The sequence below is a fragment of the Carassius auratus genome, chromosome 11 (assembly GCF_003368295.1).
Source record: "Carassius auratus strain Wakin chromosome 11, ASM336829v1, whole genome shotgun sequence".
Taxonomy (NCBI): Eukaryota; Metazoa; Chordata; class Actinopteri; order Cypriniformes; family Cyprinidae; genus Carassius; species Carassius auratus.
In genome coordinates, this window is record NC_039253.1 from 17,718,473 (window position 1) to 17,741,720 (window position 23,248).

At 36.3% G+C, this 23,248-nt stretch overlaps 3 protein-coding genes across 5 annotated transcripts; all 3 read right to left on the reverse strand.

Moving 5' to 3' along the window:
* Positions 1-1,192: 1,192 nt before the first annotated feature.
* On the reverse strand, positions 1,193-7,667 carry LOC113111261 (eukaryotic initiation factor 4A-III). Its single transcript, XM_026275864.1, has 12 exons — positions 7,396-7,667; positions 6,800-6,872; positions 6,643-6,709; positions 5,643-5,705; positions 5,423-5,555; positions 5,268-5,348; positions 5,037-5,178; positions 4,792-4,930; positions 4,544-4,659; positions 4,164-4,271; positions 2,092-2,219; positions 1,193-1,387 (listed from the first exon to the last, which is right to left on the reverse strand). The coding sequence occupies exons 1-12, from the start codon at positions 7,547-7,549 to the stop codon at positions 1,371-1,373; spliced, it is 1,221 nt and encodes a 406-aa protein (XP_026131649.1). The 5' UTR covers positions 7,550-7,667; the 3' UTR covers positions 1,193-1,370.
* Positions 7,668-8,894: 1,227 nt separating this feature from the next.
* LOC113111262 (60S ribosomal protein L37a) lies at positions 8,895-11,193 on the reverse strand. 2 transcript variants are annotated; one of them, XM_026275865.1, is made up of 4 exons: positions 11,084-11,193; positions 9,845-9,973; positions 9,130-9,212; positions 8,895-9,049 (listed from the first exon to the last, which is right to left on the reverse strand). In XM_026275865.1, exons 1-4 carry the CDS (start codon positions 11,084-11,086, stop codon positions 8,986-8,988), a joined length of 279 nt encoding a protein of 92 aa, XP_026131650.1. In that variant the 5' UTR covers positions 11,087-11,193; the 3' UTR covers positions 8,895-8,985. The 2 variants fall into 2 exon arrangements, with proteins under 2 accessions (XP_026131650.1, XP_026131651.1); XM_026275866.1 differs by lacking the exon at positions 11,084-11,193 and adding an exon at positions 10,069-10,074.
* A 737-nt stretch (positions 11,194-11,930) lies between these two features.
* On the reverse strand, positions 11,931-21,584 carry LOC113111263 (uncharacterized). 2 transcript variants are annotated; one of them, XM_026275869.1, is made up of 8 exons: positions 21,521-21,584; positions 20,862-20,962; positions 17,913-19,606; positions 17,662-17,683; positions 17,206-17,242; positions 16,589-16,634; positions 16,401-16,455; positions 11,931-14,166 (listed from the first exon to the last, which is right to left on the reverse strand). In XM_026275869.1, exons 2-8 carry the CDS (start codon positions 20,959-20,961, stop codon positions 12,635-12,637), a joined length of 3,486 nt encoding a protein of 1,161 aa, XP_026131654.1. In that variant the 5' UTR covers position 20,962; positions 21,521-21,584; the 3' UTR covers positions 11,931-12,634. The 2 variants fall into 2 exon arrangements, with proteins under 2 accessions (XP_026131654.1, XP_026131653.1); XM_026275868.1 differs by having other exon boundaries at positions 16,589-16,637.
* Positions 21,585-23,248: the final 1,664 nt, after the last annotated feature.

Here is a 23,248-nt window from a genome sequence, read left to right on the forward strand (position 1 = left end):
TCCATTGAGTTTCTTGAAGTGCAAACCTACACAGTATTTAAAATAAAATAAAAAAATATAGACTTGTACACACACACAAACTGTTTTTGTGCCCTCGAGAAACTATTCACATACGCACAAGATTTTTTTGCATGCTTACGCAGTGCAATTTCTAGTTTGATATAACTCGGTTCCTTTGTGCATCACTACATATAAAATGAGATCATGGATGCACATGAATTAACAAGGACTTTACTTATCTTTTCTGAGTATATCAAGATACAATATCCAATTTAACACATCTTCTGTGACGGTGCAGAGAGCACGACACAAAATGGGCTAATGACTAAATTATCCAAGTTCAAGGAGTGCTTTAAAAAGTGTTCAGTATTTGTCTGAGATGCAACTATTTGAAAATCTTGAATCTGAGGGAGCAAAAAAATCTAAATATTGAGAAAATCATCTTTAAAGTTGTTCAGATGAAGTTCTTAGCAATGCATATTACTAATCAAACATTAAGTTTTGATATATTTATGGTAGGAAGTTTACTAAATATCTTCATGGAACATGATCTTTACTTAATATCCTCATGATTTTTGGCATAAAAGAGAAATGTATAATTGAGACTCATACAATGTATTGTCATCTATTTCTACAAATATACGTCTGTGCTCCTGATGACTGCTTCTGTGCTGCAGGACACTGATATTCGGTTGTAGAAATGAGTTCGCTGGGGTCTGACTGCATGTTGAGCTCAATCTAACACCGTCTGTATCACTCAATGGATGTGATTGCCATCAGCTGGAAATAACCTGCTAAGAGGATTGAGAGCCGTGCTGGACATCCACACAAGCACACACGAGCCATAAAAGGCTCCATTAACACAAATGAAAGACCGCGGATGGATTCAGACTCGTATTTGTGAAGCGACCGGGTCAACGAGTTCATCTGAAACATTCACCTTGAGACTAGAAAGAGTTCCTGCCACTGAATAAACCAATGCACGAACAGACCGGTTATTAAAGTTACTAACTAAACTGTTTTTAGACTAATAACGCTGCTTTTATAGAATGCACCTTGATGCAAATGAATCTTTCTTAAAGGCACAGCGACAGCAAACACCAGTAGAATTACTCACTAATGCTGCAACTCAATCAGAAACTTAATTAGGAAAAAATAATCACTCAAATAAATAAAGAGATTAGATCAGAGATGGAGACAAAGATTCTTTATTTACAAAAGTCAATGAAGCGCCGCTCAGAACACAACATCACAACATCCGAGCGCTCGTACTACGTCAAGAGAGGGTAAATAAAAAGAAGAATCACAAGAAATGAAGAATAAAAATCCGGATGAAAGTAAAACTGTTCTTGATGTTTTCAGCACTGGGATCAGATCAGGTCAGCCACTGGAAAACAAGAGTTTGAGAGTCAATAAAACACTGTCTCACGAAATCAAACGGCTTTATATTATAATACAAGCTGAACAAATGACCCATGTTCTGTTTCTGAATCAATCTGTGTTTCAAATGAATCGAGTGAATCAATGATTCATAAGTGAACGGTTTACTTCATTCCTGAATGAATCAGCAGTTCAAACGAATCGACTCATTTGGACAGTTACCGCCACCTGCTGGTGGGTTTAGTTTCTACAATTATCACAAAGTATCATTATATAAATAACTGGTCTTCATTTACTCACCCTCATGTTGTTTCAAACCTGATTGACTCACTTTCTTTTGCACAACATTATAAAAAAGGTCTTTTTGGAGTCTGTCGGTAACAAATCTGTTTTGGTTCTGACTTTCATTGCATGCTGATGTTTCTCAAAATACCCATTGTACCCTAAACATTTAACACAATACTAGCTTTAAATGGTCTTCTGTAGGTATTTGCACAGCTAGATTAATTCTCATCTTTTTACACCTTGCATTTAATTCATTATAACTCTTGGTCTGTTTTTGATTTATATCTGTGTATTATTTTGCTCATCCTTTCTTTCTCTCTCTTCTGTACAGGTCAGCGGTCCAGGGTTTTGTGCGGCAGGGTCACATCTGTCTCAGTAGTGAGTAAGTGTTATAAGAGCCGGTCTGTGGACAGATGTGTGTCTAACCGTTCATGGGCATCTCGTCGATCTGTGTGGAGTAGTACTGCTCAATATCTCGCAGGATACGGATGTCATCGTTCTTCACAAAGTTGATGGCCACACCTTTCCTGCCGTAACGACCCGATCGACCAATCCTGACGAGGAAAACAACATCCTTCATATTCAGACAGACGTCTACATCTGATCTCAGGGATATTCGATCAAACCTGTCTGAAAGGGCTGTTTCAGTATTAGTGATACACTACTTTAAATTCATTTTTATTAAGTCCATTTTAATTTGTTTTTGTATACTGGCATCTATGGCTATTTCCATGGCAAGATCTAGTTTTTGTTTATATATGAGTGCTGGGCATAGATTAATTTTTTTAATCTAGATTAATCTGTGGTACCAGTGGGCCCTGTGTGAAATTGTTTAATTTGTATGTTAGTTAAGTTTTATTTATTTGTGCTATTTACACAATGTTTTAGTTTTTTCAAGTTTGTAGATGTCAAGGTACAGAAAACAAATAATAGCACTGGATAGTCTTCAATGTAAAAATTAAATCTACAATCAAACCTACATTTATTCAGACACCTTCAACATTTCTCACATTATTACAGTTTTGCTATATACATCAAAAAATATATCTGGTTTCTGAATAATTTTTGGTTTGACTTTAAAACTACAAAGAAATTCAGTCAAGAGCAGTAAGTGATTTTCATTTTCTTGGATAAACATTACAGCAGCCAGCAGCTAAATTAGACGCGGTCACTTTAAGAGACGATGAACGCATCCAATATAATACACATCCTGTTTTCTTCCTCAACTGTTTACTTTCACTTAAGAAATAACTGACAGATTTTTGGAGCATAATTTCCAAGGTGGATATTTTGACATATTTTGTATGTATGTGTCGGCACAAGGGCAAAAATAAGCAAATTCGATGTTCAAGTGTTTTGAGACGCCTTTCTCTGCGCGAGCCCTGAACACCAGAACACCGTGGTGTTGAATTGGGCTCTTTCACATCTTTCTGTTTGTTCAAACTGCGATTTGTATTTGTTCGTTCAGGTGCCGGAGGAACTTCGAGGAGAACTTTGCAGAAGAGAGCTCGGTTCAGTGTCGCTGTCCGTGATACACGGCTCTCTCTCTCTCTCTCTCTCTCTCTCGCTCTCTCTCTCTCGCTCTCTCTCTCTCCGCACCGAGCACAGCGCACGAGTAACAGCTACTCTGTTCAGCTTTTCCACGTCTTGTGTTTGGATGATTTAATGTTTAAATCGACAAGCGGTACGGCTTAAAAACATGTGAAAAAGATAAGCTTTCGTGACGATGCGCAGCAGTGGCCCGTCAACTGTCCTGAGCATCTTTTTAGGCTGACCTCAGCGAGTCAGTTATATAAAATATCAAGGTGAAGGTCATCATAGCTCACTTAGTATAGACCCAGCTCCCAACCCAACTCTGAGAATAGATTAACGGCGATATTTTTTTTTATCGCCCGATAAGAGTCTCGCGTTAACGTCGATAACGGCCCACCACTAATTATATATATATATATATATATATATATATATATATATATATATAAAATATTCATTACTTATACACCAATAGTGAAAAACAACAACAAAAATTTCATAATTATATAATCATATATGATTTTCACCTTTTTAAATTTTAAGATATTTTTTATTTAGGTTTTATTAACTTTTCATTTACAGTTTTTAATATTTTTTTATTTAATTTATTTTACATTCTATTAATTTAAATGAAAAATGTTGCCATAATTAACTGAAATAAAATAGGTTTAATTTAAAGAAATATTTCAGTTAATGTTATTCAAATAGTTAACATTTTAATTGAAGTAAAAAAAAACTTTAATGTCTATACAATTTTGAATAATTTTTATTTAATATTTTACATGTAATTTTGTAAAAAAATTATTTTAGTAAAGTAAAACAATTTAAATTATAAATTTAATTTATGTTATTTTAATGTTTAACATTTTAATGAAATTTTTAATAAAAACATTTCTAAATTTCTATAGTGTATTAGTCTAGAGGGTTAATAACACACATAGTGAATCTCATTTGTGTTGAGGTACCTGTGGATGTACAGCTCTCTGTTGTTGGGCAGGTCGTAGTTAATGATGAGAGACACCTGAGGCACATCCAGACCTCTGGCCCAAACGTCTGTGGAGATCAGCACTCGACTACACCAGAGAATCAAGATCACACACACTTCTTAGTGACATGTTTGCCTCCAAAACACAGTGATGAAACCAGAAGCATTGTAACATATCAGAGTTTCACAGACTTCTTTTAAAAAAAACAACAACTGTAGGGTGGGGCTTGGTTCTGCGCATCGGTTGCTGATTGGATGTTGAGATGTGGGCGTGGCTCTCAACTGATTTGCACTGGAGGGGCGGAGCTTAAGAGCTCTACATTAATAGATGAGGTGAGTTTTCCTTCTGTGAGAGTTTACCTGGCTCCGGATCTGAACTCCTTCATGATGGACTCTCGCTCTTTCTGTGGCATGTCTCCGTGCATCGACGACACGGTGAAGTTAGCCTCCCTCATCTTCTCCGTCAGCCAGTCCACCTGAAAACAGCCAGGAGACATTCAACTAGGTTTTAAAAAAGCGATTAAGCACCACAAATCGATACGCTGCCAGTCACGTGACCTTCAGAAATATACACTGCTGCTAGCGTAGTATTGTGAAGCGTGACTGACCTTGCGTTTGGTGTTGCAGAAGATGACGGCTTGTGTGATGGTCAGCGTGTCGTAAAGGTCACACAGCGTGTCGAACTTCCACTCCTCTCGCTCCACAGCCACGAAAAACTGCTTAATCCCCTCCAGAGTCAATTCATCACTGCACACAAACGGAAACGCTTTTCAATTCAACAGGTTCATCCAAAGTCCCCGACTGATGTGCTGCAGATGCATGTAAAACACAGTAGCCGTATAGCAGCGCTCACCGTTTGACCAGGATGCGGATGGGGTCGGTCATGAACTTGTTGGTCATCTCCAGGATCTCGTGAGGCAGCGTGGCGCTGATGAGACACACCTGAGTGGCAGGAGGCAGGTATCTGTACACATCATAGATCTGCTCCTTAAAACCTGCAGAAACACAACACAGGGACATGAGAGGAGAAACCAAGAGCACACACACGATCTCACGCACTCAGAAGTGTGTGATGACGCTTCACCTTTGTTGAGCATCTCGTCTGCTTCATCCAGCACCAGCATCTTAATAGCACGAGTCCTCAAACTCCTCCTGCGGATCATATCTGACAGAGCAAGAGAGCGATTACATCATCATCCGTTCAGGATTCAGAGTAACGCTCAGAAGAGACGGACTCACCGAACACTCGGCCGGGCGTCCCAGCCACCACGTGCTGACCGTAGTCCAGCTTCCTGATGTCCTCGCCCACGTTTGTGCCTCCGATGCAGGTGTGACACTGAACGTTCATGTAGTCGCCCAACGCCAGCAGCACCTGAAGAACAGAGGAAATCACATCATGTCACCTTCCTTTACACGGGAGGTTAAAAAACAAACACAATGTGCAAGTGTTTTGCTTTACCTTCTGGATCTGTCCGGCTAACTCTCTGGTCGGAGCCAGGATCAGCGCTTGAGTCTCTCGAACCTGGAGACAGAAACCGAATTGAGAAGTGACGAAGGAGGAAAAAGGATTATTATTGTTACCTTCATAAAAAGAAAAGAAAAAAAAAAACATTTGAAATAAAAATTTACTGAAATGGGAAAAAAATGTATAACATATGTATATATTATAAAAATTTCAAAGGCAAATTTTTACTTTGTTTAAAGTACTTAAATATCTAAAACTTAATAAAACATTAAAGACAAATCTAAAATAAGAGCAAAAAAAAAACAACACTTTTTCAGTTAGTCTCCAAGACAACATTTGTTTAGTTTGAGTTGATGTAATTTAGTTGATGACTAAAATATCTGAAAGTTAATTAAAACAACAGAAGAAAAAAATCAGCTAGTTTCCGAGGCAACATTTTTATTTATTTTTATTAAAGCTGAAACACTAAAATAACTAAAACATAATAAAAACTATTTAAAAGTTCCAAAAGCCACATTCTTTATATTTTAGTTTTAGTTTTAAAAAAACAGCTAGTTTCCAAGGCAACGATTTTAAATTAATATTTAGTTAAAGTACTAAAATAATTAAAAAAATTTATATAAAAACTAATATATATAGGCAACATTTTATTAGTTTAAGTTGAAGTATTAAATTAAAATGTAAAATTTAAATTAAAAAAAAATAATTTATGCATTTAGCAGATGCTTTTATCCAAAGCGACTTACAGTGCATTCAGGCTATCAATTTTTACTTATCAGAATAACTAAATATTAGAATAATATATTAGATTAACTAAAACCTAATTAAAACTAAACAGACATATTAAATTATAATAAAAATTACTAAAACTTTAAAAATAAAATTAAAACAGAAAATATAAAAATAAAACCAAATGTAAAATATTACAATAGCATTTTAATGACACTAAAATAACACTGGAAGGAAATCAAGACCCTCTAAACACAAGACGTACCTGAATATCCAAACACTGCAGCACTGAGATACAGAACGTGGCTGTTTTACCGGTTCCAGACTGTGACCTGAAGCAGAAACAAGCCGTGTTAGTCCGTTTACACACACAGAACCACATATTACACTCATATTTACTGCAGTTCTCCAGCGGGACTCACTGGGCGATCACGTCTCGCCCCTTGATGATCTGTTTGATGGCTCGCTGCTGGATGGCTGACGGTTTCTCAAAACCTGGGAGCAATAAACAACATGATTATTAAAATAAACACTCATGGTATTTACATAGTACTGTATTAGTGAACAGATCTGTCCAATAACGAGACATTAGCCTCAAGATAAACATCCCACAATACATCTAAAAACAGAAATAATATTGAATATGCAAGAACAGACAACAACTTCAATATGATCTCTATCTTTCTCACACACACACTCGCTCTCTCTCACACAGACACACACACACTCACACAAAAACACACTCGCTCTCACACACGCACACACATATTTCTAAACAAGCACATATCATACTGTTTTTAAAATAACTTTTAAAAACAAAACAATGACTGCTGAATGAGTTTTGTATGCTACTATCTCCTCGGTTTCTGATAAACAATGGGGGGTTATAACGTTATATCAATGTTGTGTTGTACGCGCTTAGATCAGCTCTAATGTCTTAATAAAGCTCATACCGAGCTCTGTGGTCGGATATGTGATTGATCTCAGATGTAATTAGTGATTAATTAAGTGTTTGTACCGTACGCGTAGATCCCGCGCAGCAGATCTTCCCTCAGGCCCATCGTGTCGAACGTCGGCGTCACATCCACCTCTTCGCTCGTCTCAAACTCGATTTTCGTCATGTCTTCCTCCTTCAGGAGCCTCTTCCTAACGGGGACTGCGGCGGTGTCCATAATTATTACAGATTTTGATGATAAATTACGAGTTAAAATACGAATGCGCGTCGAGCAGGCCGAACAGAAGAGCCGCGTGCGTCGCAGCTGTGACGCACAAAGCAGGAGACGCGCAGTGACGTCAGTCGGACCGGCCCCACCCACTACACGTTCTTTTAACTTTTTTCCCGTTTTTTTTGAAAGAGAAAAAAAAATCTTCCTGCGTAAAAAGAAGACAAGTAGACTAATTCGTACAGACTAATTTATATTATTCTTGTGTTTTTTCTTCTTATTATTTTTCTTTTCTGTGCTCAGACGACTTTGATGTTTTTTGTACATTGTATACAAAGTTATATGCCATCAATTTAATCTCTGTACATTTTACGAGCATAATAATAATTAATTAAAAAACTTTCTTCTAATGATTAATATTGTTTTCATAAAATGTATCATATTTTAAAATATCTCGATTTAGATGAGTACATGGAAACTATCCAGAGTGCTGTGAATCCTAAGCTTTAAAATAAAATAACATCTGTAATAAAAAAGAAATCAGAAAAAAATTAAAATAATAATTATAGGCGCACCGAATCTGAATCAAATGATTCGCGATTCACAAATGAATGGCTCATTTGATCTGGTTTTTGTTACTGAATAACTTGAATTGAATGATGGATGTCACGAGTATGAACGAGTATTTGCAGGAGTGGCTGGGTATTGTGACAATGGTTTTTATTATGTACATCAATCTTTTAATTTGATTTCCTTATTACGAAAAAATCAAAAAAATTTATATCTTTATTTTCTGCATCTGGATCCATGTACTTATAATGAACTAAAACTTAAACTAGAAAATAATCTGTGCTGTTTGAAATGAATTTTAACTAAAATAAAAAAATGTGTGTTCAACTAGATCAAACAATAAATTAAATTATGCTATAGTTATTTATTTTTAATTTATTTGTAAATAATTTATGCTTAAAGTCAAAGCCCCAAAATAAAAACTATAGATGCATTAAAAAAAAAAAAAAAAAATGTTTTTTTATTTCAGCTAGTTTGAGACATTTTTTCCTTTTTTTTGTTTGTCACTTAAATGACGAAAACCAAAAAAAAACGAAAACTCTAAAATTAAAACAGTAAAGCAAATTTAAAATTAACATTTTAGTTCTCATTCATGGTATCCAAAAATAGCAGTTAAGTGCACTTACTGTAGTTATACACTTAAGTACTAAAGAATCACTTCTAGTATATTACGTACTAAATTAGAGCATGAAAATAGAGCACTTTAAACACTTTAACCTCGATCTTGAAGTCAAAGCAATCTCAAGCTTGACTGGTTTATGATGAAATAAGACAGAAGCAGAGATCCAGCTCAAGACTCAGATTTATTATGGGATGTTCAAATGAGCCCCAGAAAAAAAAACACATGATGAAGTCAGTAGAAAACGGTGTCTGGTTTACTGGTCCTTCAGCTCCCTCAGACGTTTGATGGCAGATTTGACCGTGACGGCTGACGTGGTGCTACAGGACAGAACAGCACACATTAGATGATCATTAATTAGACTGAGCTCTCGTTAATGAATCATTAGGTTCGGTCTTACTTGTACGTCCATGCGCCTCCAGCCACGGTCTTCATGCAGGAGCCACAGTGCCAGATCCCTACAGCCCTTCTCTTCATCTTCGTCTGGACAGAGACAAACATCTCAAGCTCACAGAAACACCACAACATCTCTGAACAGCTCTAACGCTCTTAAAGAAGTCTCTTCTGCTCAACAAGCCTGCATTCATTTCATCCAAAACAGTAAAATTATGAAATATTTTTACCATTTAAAATAACTGCTTCCTATGTGAATGTATTTTAAAATGTAATTTATTTATGCGATTCCATAGCTGAATTTTTAGCATCATTATTCCAGTCACACGATCCTTCAGGAATCATTCTAATGAGCTGATTTGCTCAAAAAAAACATGAATTAGCATTACGAAAATCTTCACTTTTAATCAATTTAAAGAAACCTTGCTAAATAAAAGTATTAATTTCTATATACCGAGTCCAAGCTTTTAATTTGAAAAATTGACAAATGTGCCCAGCTGTGTTCAACATTGATAATCAGAAATGTTTCTTGAGCAGTAAATCATCATATTATTCTGATTTCTGAAGATCATGTGACACTGAAGACTGGAGGAATGATGCTGAAAATACAGCGGAGCATCACAGAAATAAATTACACTTTAACACAGATTCACACAGAAAACAGATGTTTTAAATGGTAAAAATATTTCTGAATTTTGACTGCATTTTGTTGTGTGTCTCACCTTGCCGCAGAAGGAGCAGGTGTATTTGGCGTGCTGGCTGATCTCGATCTTCTTCACCATCTTCCTCAGCGACGCTCCGTAACGTGTGCCATATTTACCCACAATCCCCACCTTCTTGGTGCGCTTGGCCTGAGCGGGAAAAACAATTCACATTTCAATAAATGTCAAGCTTTTCAAAATAGAATAATGAGCGGTTTCATTGAAGTTCCAGAATTAGCAAACACCATTTCTGACGAACGACTGCTTAATATATATATATAAAATCACAAGGAAAAGAGTCCGAGTTGTGAGACGGTCATAATTACTTTAATTCAATTAAAGAAATAAGCTTCCATACTAATAATGGAATTTTGATTTAATTGAGATGGTGTCCAAATTGTGAGATAAAGCTGCAATACTTTTTTTTATTCTGTGACAAAAACAACCGAAGTTAAAAATTCACAATTGCAAGACAATAAAATAAAAGCAAAACTTGTTTCCTCTCAGTTGAGTTTCTCCAGTAGTTCAAACTTTTCTCAAAATGTTGACACTTTTTCCCTTAATTGTATTTCACAATTGTTTAGATCTCATAACTCTGAAAACTAAAATAGGGGGATAAAGCCAAAACTGAGATTGTCAATGCTACAGAATCCTCTTCCAAAAACTTGCACAGATCTGATGTTGACAATATTAAATTCTGAAACATTATTAGCTCATTATCATGCATACTGCCAGCAGACTGTCTGTTATTTATGAATACTTAATTTAAATATTAATGCCATATTCTGCATGAGAATATTTTAAATCCCTGAAAGTTTGAGTAAAACTCAGTTGTTAAAAATTACTCAAACTAAAAGTGTGCCTAAGTTTTTTTTAACGACTTTATAAACTGTGTGCAGCTGCTGCTAATCAATACACAACATTACTGAAGAACTAACACTGTGAATTATCCCGTCAGTCAGTTTACATGACACTAAAGTTAATAATTTATCTTTAAGACGAACACAGCTCGGAACAGATTAAAGGACGAGGTTTAAACACCAATGTCGAGATAAAACTCAGTTTTTCCATCCAATCACTAGACTCCGACAGCGATCATAATAAAGCCGTTTAAAGTCGTTCTGATCGCCTGTGTGAACACATTCAGCATCGATGGAGCTTTATTCACTCATCCGAACATCGACAGACGAGAAAAGTGCGCTATTTGAGCGAGATGAACAAGATGTTTGAAGATTCAGCTCTCAGGGAACAAACACTCACCATTTTGACAGAAGAGCTGCGGAGCCAAAAGAGACTGAGCTACTGCGCATGCGCGATTTACCAGCGCGGACACTGACGCATCATGGGATACCGGAGGACCAACTCTACATACATCAGAGCACAGAACACTCTTATAGTTTGTAATAATAATAATAAATACTATAATAATTTCTTAACTTAACTGTATGCACACATACTTATATATATTTATTAATGTTTGCTGCTTCAGTACTAGAATTGTTTCAAATAATAATTTTACGTAATCGTGCATATATAATACATTGTTTATATTGTATATTGTTATATTACAAGTATGATTTGTATTTAAAATAAGTTATAAGAATATTATTTATTATAAAAAAATAGAATTAATTAAATGAATGAATTAGTTAAATGAATTAATTAATTAAAAAATAAATTATCATACACACACACACATTTTTAGCATTATTGTGTTTATAATCTTCAAATAAATCACTTGTAATTGTATGCATGTTGGCTCTAAATTTATGCTGTTTCAAAAAAAAAAATACTGGTTACTAATAATAATATTCTAAAAAATTGTATGCATAAATAATTGCTGGTTACGCTTCGATTATTAATTATAGATTAATATATTATAGAATTACAGGTTTCTATACCATTTTCATTTGAGATTTTCTACGATATTTTACATTATAGTAAAATAATAATAATAATAACTTATTATTATCAGCTTTTATTATCGTTTTAAAAGACTGTTTAATGTGGATACGAGGATGTTTTTACGTTTAAAAGTTTTTAGACGTCCAAATGTGTAAAATGGAGACAAACATTCAAACCTTTGAGCTCCGTTCCATCACAATGCTGCATTTGTTAAACATATGCTTTTATTCAGTATATCAAAATAATATTGACATATTTTGTTATCTCTTTTGTAGTTTATCTTGTTGCACACAAAATAAAAAAGTACACTTAGATATTTAACACACAAGTTCAGGTCACATTTTAAAGCAAAAATCTAAAATCTGTAAAAGTTCACAAGCGGGTTATTAATCTAATCACACTGAGTTTTGCATATATAATCTCAGCTGATTGATTTAATGACAGTCTCACTCTCGACATGTGATCTAAAAGTATACATTTGGCGCTCATGCGGTTAATAAACAGACCTGCACGCATCCAGCGGAGGAACATTCTAACCGGATCTACTTCTCCAAGTTTGTGTCTATGGCGATTCATGCAGGTATGTGTTCCTCCGCAGCGAACAGGCTACAAAAGTCCGAAAATAATCACTTTTAAAATATACATTAGTGATTTGGGACAAGACAAAAAGGCAGTTTTTGGTAGATGAATTATGAACACAGAAAAAGTTACACAGTGTTGGAATCATGTTTATAAGGACTACTTCATCCTGTAGAGGGAGAAAAAATGTGCTCACTGAACAACAAGTTATTATTTATAAAATCAAGGTTAAATGATCTGGGCTTCAAATGAATGCTGTATGAATCACTCAATCCTTGATTCCCCTTCGTCATAGCCCTCAGATCCTCCGATCAATATGAATTAAAATCACTTTTCTAAATTCATCAAAGCTGAAATCTGAGCAGGAGAGGGTTTGAGTCCAGATTTCAGCTGTGTTTTTATTTCCTGGATTAAACATTGTTCATCCAGCTCTTTCAAAGCGTCAAACAGAAGACTGCATCTGTCTGTGTTTTCTGGAGAAGACCCCATGATCATTGTTTTAATCTTTTGAACTGCCTGTTGACTGGATGAAGAACTGGTTTCTCTCTGTTTCAGGAGGACTTTTAAAGCTTTTTGACTGGAGTCCAGCGTCAAACCCAGACAAAAGCAGAAAAAAAGATCCATCTGTCTTTCTAAAGCTTTTCTCATCACTTCTGAGAAATAGTCACAGTAATGGCTATGTGTGAAGCAAATCTCTCCATAGTTAAGTCCTACACTGGACAGATCTTTGAGCTGGAGATCATTTTTCCCATTAAGGACTTCAGTTGCGTATAAAGCTGCCAGAAACTCTTGTGTTCTGCGATCCACAAAACAGAGCAACACACACTTGCTTTGGTCTTCAATCTTCTTTATGATCGCTGAGCGTATCAGAGCACCTTCATCTCTAATGCCACATTTCTTCAAGTGTTCACAACAGAAGAGAGCGTTTGCGTTCAGCAGCAGATGAAACGCTATCCTCCCCAGAGCTACGACGGCGTCTCTTCTCTCTGGAATCAGTTCAGTCTGAGCTAACAGGAGTCTGCTGTACATCTGAGTGAGAGTCTTGGGGAAATCACTGAACATCTTCTCCGGGATCGCTGCGATGATTCTGCAGTAATCCGGTAAATAACACATGCTTCTGATGCGAGGTGATTTCTGGATGTGATAGATGACTTTATCACTCATTCTCTGATCACTGATGCGCTTTCTGAAAAACTCCTCTTTCTGTTGATCATCAAAGCCTTGGATCTCTGTCACACGATCAATAAATCGATCGGGGATCTGATTGGCTGCTGCTGGTCTGCTGGTGATCCAGATCTGAGCGTTTGGAAGCAGATTTCCCATGATGAGGTTTACCAGTAAACCAGAGACTGAGTCCGGCTCATGTTTATCTGTGATCTTCTTAGCGGTTTTGAAATCTAGAGGAAGTTTAAACTCATCGAGGCCATCGAATATCAGCATGATCCTCTCAGAGTCACTGAGCTTCAGATGTTCGGTGTTTTCTAAGCACCGCTGCAGAATCTCCATGAAGCTACACTTCTTCACCGTTTCTCTAATGATGTTCAGCTTCTGAAAAGATATGGGGAATATATAATCGATATCAGTGTTTGATTTATCTTCAGCCCAGTCCAGGATGAACTTCTGGACAGTCACAGTTTTTCCTGTGCCAGGATCGCCCTTCAGCAAAACGCTCCTGATGTGCTGGCCTTTAAACACGTCGTTGCGCATGATGTGTCGGTCATCGCTGATGTGAGAATCAGGGTCTTCTGTGATGTGTTGTTCAATAAAGACATCACTCAGGAATCGTCTTTCTCCAGGATTTTCATCCAGATACTGAAACTCCTCCTTCAGTCTCAGTTTAAACGTCTGTGATGAGGACACTAAAGACACAAACACAGTAAAACAACTATCACATCATGTTTAAATATTACGAGAATTCATAAAGTCGAAATATTACGAGATTAAAGTAAAAATATTTCGAGAATAAAGTCAAGATACTACGAGAACAAAGTAGGAATACTACGAGAATAAAGTCGTAATACTACGAGAATAAAGTAGGAATACTACGAGAATAAAGTAGGAATACTACGAGAATAAAGTCGTTATACTACGAGAATAAAGTCGAATTGTTTCAAAAATAAAGTCAAAATATTTCGAGAATAAAGTCGGAATACGAGAATAAAGTCGAATTGTTTCAAAAATAAAGTCAAAATATTTCGAGAATAAAGTCGGAATACTACGAGAATAAATGTATCGGTAATCCTGTATCAGCTTGCTGGCGCCAATACAGGATGGCTGCCTCCGTGACGGGCTCTGCATATGTTTTTGTGTTTTTGTTAGTTTGTCCTGTCTTTAGTTATATTCCTGCCATCAGTTTCACCAGGGATGAACTGCTGAACATTCGGCAGAACGCACCACAAGATGTTTTTCCGGATTTCAATTATTCAGACGTTTTAGTGAACGTTGTTATCGGAGGAGCAGCGGCGTTGATCAAACGCTTCAGGACACGCAGACGGGGGAAGCGAGCGGGAGCGCTCGTCAGACTCAGGAAGCGCGGATTTTGAACGCCGTTGCCTAGCATCCATCTGGCAAATCTTCGCTCTCTACCCAACAAAACAGACAAACTCCTTCTGCTCTCTCGGACAAATAAGGATTTCGCACACTCTGCTGCTTTGTGTTTCACGGAAAAGAATAAAGTCGCAATACTACGAGAATAAAGTCAAAATATTACGAGAATAAAGTCTTAATACTACGAGAATAAAGTTGAGATACTACAAGAATAAAGTCGTAATACTACGAGAATAAAGTCAAAATGTTTAAAAAATAAAGTCAAAATATTACGAGAATAAAGTCGTAATACTACAAGAATAAAGTCGAAATATTACGAGAGTAAAGTCGAAATATTACGAGAGTAAAGTCGAAATATTACGAGAGTAAAGTCGTAATACTACGAGAGAAAAGTCGAAATATTACGAGAGTAATGAAATACTATGAGAGTAAAGTCGTAATACTACGGAAGTAAAGTCGAAATATTACCAGAGTAAAGTCGTAATACTATGAGAATAAAGTCGAAATACTATGAGAATAAAGTCGTAATACTACGAGAATAAAGTTGAAATATTACGAGAGTAAAGTCGTGATACTACGAGAATAAAGTCGTAATACTACGAGAATAAAGTTGAAATATTACGAGAATAAAGTCGTAATACTACGAGAATAAAGTCGTAATACTACGAGAATAAAGTTTAAATATTACGAGGGTAAAGTCGTGATACTACGAGAATAAAGTCGTAATACTACGAGAATAAAGTCATAATACTACGAGAATAAAGTCGAAATATATTACGAAAGTAAAGTCGTAATACTATGAGAATAAAGTCAAGATATTACGAGAATAAAGTCGAGATACTACGAGAATAAAGTCGAGATACTACGAGAATAAAGTCATAATACTACGAGAATAAAGTCAAAATATTACGAAAGTAAAAGTCATAATACTACGAGAATAAAGTCGAAATATTACGAAAGTAAAGTCATAATACTATGAGAATAAAGTCGAGATACTACGAGAATAAAGTCGTAATACTACAAGAAACTAAACGAGATTAAAAAAATTCTAAGATTACGAGATTAAAATCCTAATATTATTTTTTTTAACGTGGCACTAAAACGCCGTTGTAGTTTAGAGCATTAAAAATAATGTAAAATAAAAAAAAAATTTTCTACATTATCATTTTCCTGAGATGTTGATTTATGACACACAATTTACAAATTAGTAGGATTTAAATAATTACAAAATATTATCATATTTCCATAAGTGTTACAAAATTAATTTCAGACATTTAGTGTCTCTGAAAAGCCCTGAATGTGCTCGGTACATGACATCCAGGCATAAAACTGTGGCATGTACAGTCTCAGAGAAATTCACTAAAATATAATGTCCTCATATGAGGCCACAGGGTTTTATGTCCCCTAGTTTCTAGAAAACTGAGTATGTGTTCAACATTGATGACTGGAGCATTGAGTGTCATGAAATAGTGATGCAATGATTCATTTAGGCTTGTAGCACAGCCTCGATCTCTAATGATTTAAATGACATGTTATTATTGGTTACCTGACGATTGGCTCTGTGCGCTGCTCTGTGGGTCGATCATGGATGTCTTGAGCTTCTACAATAACAAAGACAAACTATGAGACTAAATGACATTCTTAAATATCTTATTTTAAGGTTTAATCTTGGAGAATTTAATCTACGGTCGCTAAAACAGTGCAAACCATGACTTTGATGAACAATAACAATACCTTGATGATGGGAACAGCAGGATTCTTCAGTACTTTCAAATTCTGACTACTACAGAGAAGATAGAAAAATACTTACATTTGAATAATTTCCCTCAATTTAAACCAGATTCTGGATTTATTTTAGTAAACAATGAACTGCTCAATTGACACACTTAAAAAAAATAGCTTAAAAAAAGCTTAAATGCTTTACATATACAATGAAGTCACAAATTTTGATATTTTTTGGTATATCTGAATAAATGATCTCTTCATTGATGTGTGGTTTGTTCTGAGGACAATATTTGTCTGAGATACAACTATTTGAAAATCTGGAATCTGAGGGAGCAAAAAAATCTGAATATTGAGAAAATCATCTTTAAAGTTGTTTAGATTAAGTTCTTAGCAATGCATATTACTAATTAAAAATGAAGTTTTGATATATTTACGGTAGGAAATTTACTAAATATCTTCATGGAGCATGATCTTTACTTAATATCCTGATGATTTTTGGCATAAAAGAGAAATGTATAATTTTGTCTCATACAATGTATTGTTGTCTATTTCTACAAATATACCCCAAAGACTTCAGACTGGGACACATTTGCACATAACTGTAAAATATAATAGAACTCTCCCACCTTCTGTTCACTTCACCTCGTCCTGTAGAAGATACCTCTGTTTCAAATGGCGATAAGAAAACAAAAAAATGTCATTTTATGTTGTTTCTTTTTCATTATTAGTAAATCACCTTGATTGTGTTCACCCTCGTTATCTGCCCTATTTCAGTTCCTGTCCGTTCAGTTCGAGTTATTGCATGTGGTTACCCTATGTGTGTGGATAAGATTATCTTCTTCGTCTTCTGTCTTCATTCCAGCACGTATAAACTCAACACAAGTTATAGTTCGAGGATCTCTATTCTTGTAAATGCTAGTGTTTCTCTCGTTTGGACTCTTGTTTATAGTGTGGATTTGTCATTAATTGAACCTTTTTTTATCATGCACTTCACTATGTTACAACTTTAAGTTGCATTGTTTCCATGCACAAATGATCCACGTTTAGCAACAACTTATAGGTAGGAAAGATAAATGACTCACCAATAACCGTAACGTTGCTTCCCTAAAAGAAGCATTTGATACAAATTAACATGTTGCAAATAACCAAGAAAAGGTCCAGGTGCTTCTCAATAATTTCAAATGTCGTCACAATTAAAAGAACCAAAGACTTAAACTGCTTCAGTCTGTGTGCATTGAATTTGATACACAAGTTTCACAGTTTGAGTCGAATTACTGAAATAAACGAGATGCACCTGTATACTTTCTCAACAGGATCATCTTACTGTACATACCTCTGTGGTAACTTCAGAGACGTCACTGTATACGGTGTAGTACAGTTTCCCCACCGCTGCATATTTGATCTCATATTTAGTTCCTGCTCTCAGATTAGTCAGAGTAACTGTGTGTTGATCCTTCATCACTGGTTTAGATGTCCAGAAAGAGACATGCTTCGGTTTATACATTAACCTGAGCTCCTCTGTAGCAGGACACGGTGGAGGAACCTTCACAACTACACCTTCTTCTGTGACCTCTTCTGTGACTGGACTGACTGGCTGTGACGGAGGAATAAAGCAAACCGCTTCATCACATTCACTTTCATACAGCAGAACGCAGGAACCTGGATTATTCTCCATTTCTCTCCAGGACACGATGAACCTGGCTGGTTTACGGTCCTCTGAATCGATCAAGTTCTTAAACGTCTTCAAGTTGTTCCTCATGGTCTTCAGGACCTCAGGATTCAACCAAGACTTCTGCTTAGCATCAGGGCGGTCCTCGTTGTTTCTTCCCTGCGCTGAAGGACTCAACCAGGCGTTTTGCTGAAGCAGCAGCACATCAGTCCAGTCCAGTGATGTGAACGTGAAACACACGAGATTGTCAACTTCCAGATCCATTAATATCAGATCTACGTCGACTTCTGCTTGTGCTCCGGCATCCTCCAGCTGTCGGAGGACTGATTTAATGACGTCAGACTCTCTCTCTCTCTCTTTCAGCCATTCTGCAAGGTCAGATCTTCTGAAAGGAGAATCCTCGTGTTCTTGTAGAAGCTTATCCAGAGTCGTTTCATTCAGTAGGTCTCCTCGGATGTTTGGCAGCAGAGAGCCGAGTCTCTTCATGAGCTTCAGTTTGTACTTAAAGCAGTTTTGCTTCATTTGCTGAATTTTATCGTGAAATGCAGTGAAGGTCAGAGCAGGTGAGTCTTTCAGAAGGTCACTGCATCTCATCCCAGCAGTGTTTAGACTCTCGAACACTGATTCTATGGCTATGATTAGATCCATGCCGACGTCCCTCTGAAGTTTTGAAGCTCTCGAGGGAAGTTTGTCCAGAGGATAAAGCCAAACTCTCAGAGGCACCGCCAGCTCTTTCTTTTCTCCCAGATGTTTTGGAAGATCGGTGAAAACCTTCAGAGCATCTTCAAACGAGGTCGGGTTTGACTGTAACTGGAAGTCTCCGTAAAACGTGCATGTGTATTTCCCGACTGCATGCTTCTGAGCTTCATCCATCTTCAGACTGGCGTCTACATCTCCTGAAATTAATCGGAGTTTCTCAAGAACCAGTTTTTCTTCTCCTTCTACCGTGTTTTTGTTCTCGTCTGCTGAAACTTCTCTGTCAAACAGGAAGCAGGCGTCCGCTCCGTACAGCACTGCGGTCACCACGTGTGTCGCTGTGTCATTATCAAACACATCCTGATTAATGATATTTTCAGGTGCGAAGTGGTTCATGGTCAGTTCTTCAAACCTGCAGGTTGAGTGATAATGTAGAGTCAGTCTCCGCTGTCTGAAAGACTTCTTGATGTCGTTGAGGTATCTGGCCGCTCCTGTCACATTGACCAGTCCACCTAAAAGACTCAGTTTCAGAGAACCGTCGATGTTCATTAAGCTGGATTTGTCCTCAATGGAGTCGGAAGCGGTGACTTGGAAATCTGTGTTTATTTGGGGACGGGTTCGTATGCTCTGTTGGAGCTTTTCTGGATCCCACAGTGTTATTCCTGCAAACCAAAAAGGGAATGAATTGCAAATACTTTAGGTCTATTCAGGCATAGAGTGATTTAGTGATGAAGCAATCAGATTCCTCCAGTGAAATGAGCATCAGAGACTGTTGATGGTGTGATGTGGTCACAAATAGTGCAAAGTAATGGTCAACCGATATATCGCCAAGACCGATAAATCGGCCGATATTTGTCAAAGTTTTTCTGCTTGGCTGATGTGTTCGAGGCAGGACTTTTATTTTGACGGCACTGAGAGCAAACAGTGTTCACACTTTCTCTCTTGGTCTATCGGCTCTCTGCTTTCCGAGATATCGGCAGTCAAAAAACACATATCGGTTGACCACTAGTGCAAAGTTTTCATATATATGACCCTGGAGCACAAAACAAGTCATAAGTGTCTTCTTTTTTTTTTTATTGAGATGTATGAATCATCTGAAAGCTGAATAAATCATCTCTCATTGATGTCTGGTTTGTTCGGAGGACAATATTTGTCTGAGATACAACTATTTGAAAATCTGGAATCTGAGGGAGCAAAAAAAAAATCTAAATATTGAGAAAATCATCTTTAAAGTTATTAAAATTAAGTTCTTAGCAATGCATATTACTAATCAAGAATTAAGTTTTGATATATTTACGGTAGGAAGTTTATTAAATATCTTCATGCAACATGATCTTTACTTAATATTCTAATGATTTTTGGCATAAAAGAGAAATGTATAATTTTGACCCATACAATGTATTGTTGTCTATTTCTACAAATATACCTGTGCTACTCATGACTGCTTCTGTGCTCACAGATATAAATGAGTAGCAATGCGACAAACTAGTAGCAGTAAAGACACTGAGGTATGTAAATAAATTGGTTCTACCGATGCAAATATGTATGAAATTATGCATCGTGATACAATGCATCAGATGCATTATAAAGCAATGAACAGATCATAACGTTATGGTTGATGGCAGATGGAGTATTGACTTTCATATCTTTTATGGACTTTGAGAGTGTAAGGGGCAGTCAGAAAGCTCCATCTTCGGTTTTCATCTAAAATATCTTACATTGTGTTCCGAGGATGAACTAAGCTTTTACGAGTTCAGAACGCCATGGAAATTTTCCTTTTGGGGTGGAGTATCCCTTTAAATCAGAGTTGTATTTTTCCCAAACAAATTAATTCTGTCTGATATTAATACAATTTTCACATGTGGGGAGTCTTCAGCTAATCGGGGTGAGATGAAAGTTTGCATTACGGTGTGGTACCTGGGATGAGAGCATCTTTCCTGCAGTCGTACAGCATCCCAAGCTGGAAGCATCTCCCTAGAGCTGCGGTCTCAATCACATCCACTCCTACTGTAGCCATACTAACACAGAAAACAGATGCAAAAAGAGTTTAAACAAGTCTTGGCATTGGGAGGTTCCACCGTCCTGACACATGTGGAGGAGATTGCATTTGCTGAGAAATTGTACAGTACAGTAATTCCACTTCAATATGAAATGAAGCCAAATCTTTTGGTTCTGTCTTTGTTTAACAATATAAACTGCTATAAACGTGTCATGTTGAGTATTACTGTAAGAAGGAAACTGTAAACTCAGGTTAGTGTGGACACTTTACTGTTACCACCACATGTTTCTGGGCTGGCATTTTTGACACACCCACCAAAGTATCATTCAAACCGGAAACCGTAGCAAAACGTTCCCCAGCTTTACTGCACGAGCTGATCACGTGATCAGTAAACATGTAAACGAAAAAAGATTACCCCAGATTTACTCAAATAGGCAACTTACCAGAATACAACAATCACAGCACATTAAGTGAATAAAGTGTGGGATTATCACGTAACATCCCAAACGGAAACTATACACAATTAAACAGATGTTACCAAATTCATACAGTTTCCACAAATGTTCATATTATTTACCTGTGAAAGGAAACTAACAACAGAGTTTCTTCTCTGTAAGTATGAGCGCTGTGTTGTGTTCGGCTCCCGCGAAAAACTGTTTCAGTGGGTGGAGCTACATGAATATTAATTAGTTCCCTTGCTGTGGGCGTGTCCTTGAAATAACGCGCAAACGAATGGAAGTGAAACCGTCAGTGCACGCTTCTCAAATCGCTACTTGTTTAATAGATTATTCTGAACAGGTAATGAAGTATAAATGTTAATCACTGAAGCATTGCCACAGTGCCAAAACAATGCAGTTTGTGTAGTATGATAAATCATCTGTAAATTGTTTTACTTGATTGATTACAGGCACACAGAAAAACAATAAGCGAATAACACTAAAAAAATTGTGCAAAAAATTATATTTGCAACATTAGAACATTGTATCTAAAAACATTTTAATCACAGAAATAAATGATAATTTAAAGTATAATAAATTCTAAAACCATTATTTTAAATTGTAATAATATATCACAATATTATTGTTTTTTCTGTATTTTTGATCAAATAAATGCAGGCTTGATGAGCAGAGAAACTTCTTTCAAAAACATTAAAAATAGTAATGTTTCCAAACTTTTGCTCTGTATATATATATATATATATATATATATATATATATATATATATATATATATATATATATATATATATAATTTACATATATCAGTTACATCTGTATATGTGTGTATGTTTCTCGAAATTGATTCTGAATAATTCAGATTGCTTTCATTTATTTATTTCAAAAAGTTCTGTGTTATGTTGTCCATCGTTGATAGTTTTCATACTTAAGCTGTGAAAGGAACATATTTAAGAGCTCAACACAACAGCTTTTATGATGCAGAAGCCACTTTAGTTTTTGATTCTCAATATATTATTCAGGTGTTTTGTTATTTATTTCAGAAATCCTTGTGATATACAATATTCAGTTTGTGCTGGTCTGACTTAATCAAAATAGTGTTTAAAAATTACTTTCTGTTTCACTGTGTGTTTGTATAGACCATAACACATAAAAGCGCATTAATGGGAACCTTAAAGAAAGTTCTTAAAAAGTTACTTTTAACAGTAATGCATTACTTTTTGGTGTAAGTAATCAACAAAGTAATTCAGTTTATTTTTGAATTAAGTAACTACTAACTGTTAACTAGTTAAACTAGTACTATTTCTTAGTAACTAGCACAACACCGGTGTTGTCATAACGTTCACCTTGGAGATTGAAAATGTTTCTTTTTTGAGACCCCAGGAGCCCAAAATCAGACCCAGAACAATAAAACCCACATAAGAGGTGGGAGTTCCAAGGAGGAATCTTTATTTTACTAAACTGCAGGGAGAGGAAGAGCAGATAAGTCATGATCTGCAAGATTAACCACAATCTAATGTGATCCGTTCGAGAGTTCGGAGGGGGTTCGCGAATCATTTGAGTCAGTTCGGGAGTTCGGAGCGTGAATCATTTTAATCAGTTCGGGAGTTCGGAGCGTGAATCATTTGAGTCCGTTTGGGGATCGCGAATCATTTGAGTCAGTTCGGGAGTTCGGAGCGGGTTCCCGAAACATTTGAGTCAATTTGGGGATCGCGAATCATTTGAATCATTTCGGGAGTTCGGAGCGGGTTCGCGAATCATTTACGTCAGTTCGGGAGTTCGGAGCAGTTTGGCGAATCATTTTAGTCAGTTTGTGGTTTGCGAATCATTAAGTTGGTTCGGGAGTTCGG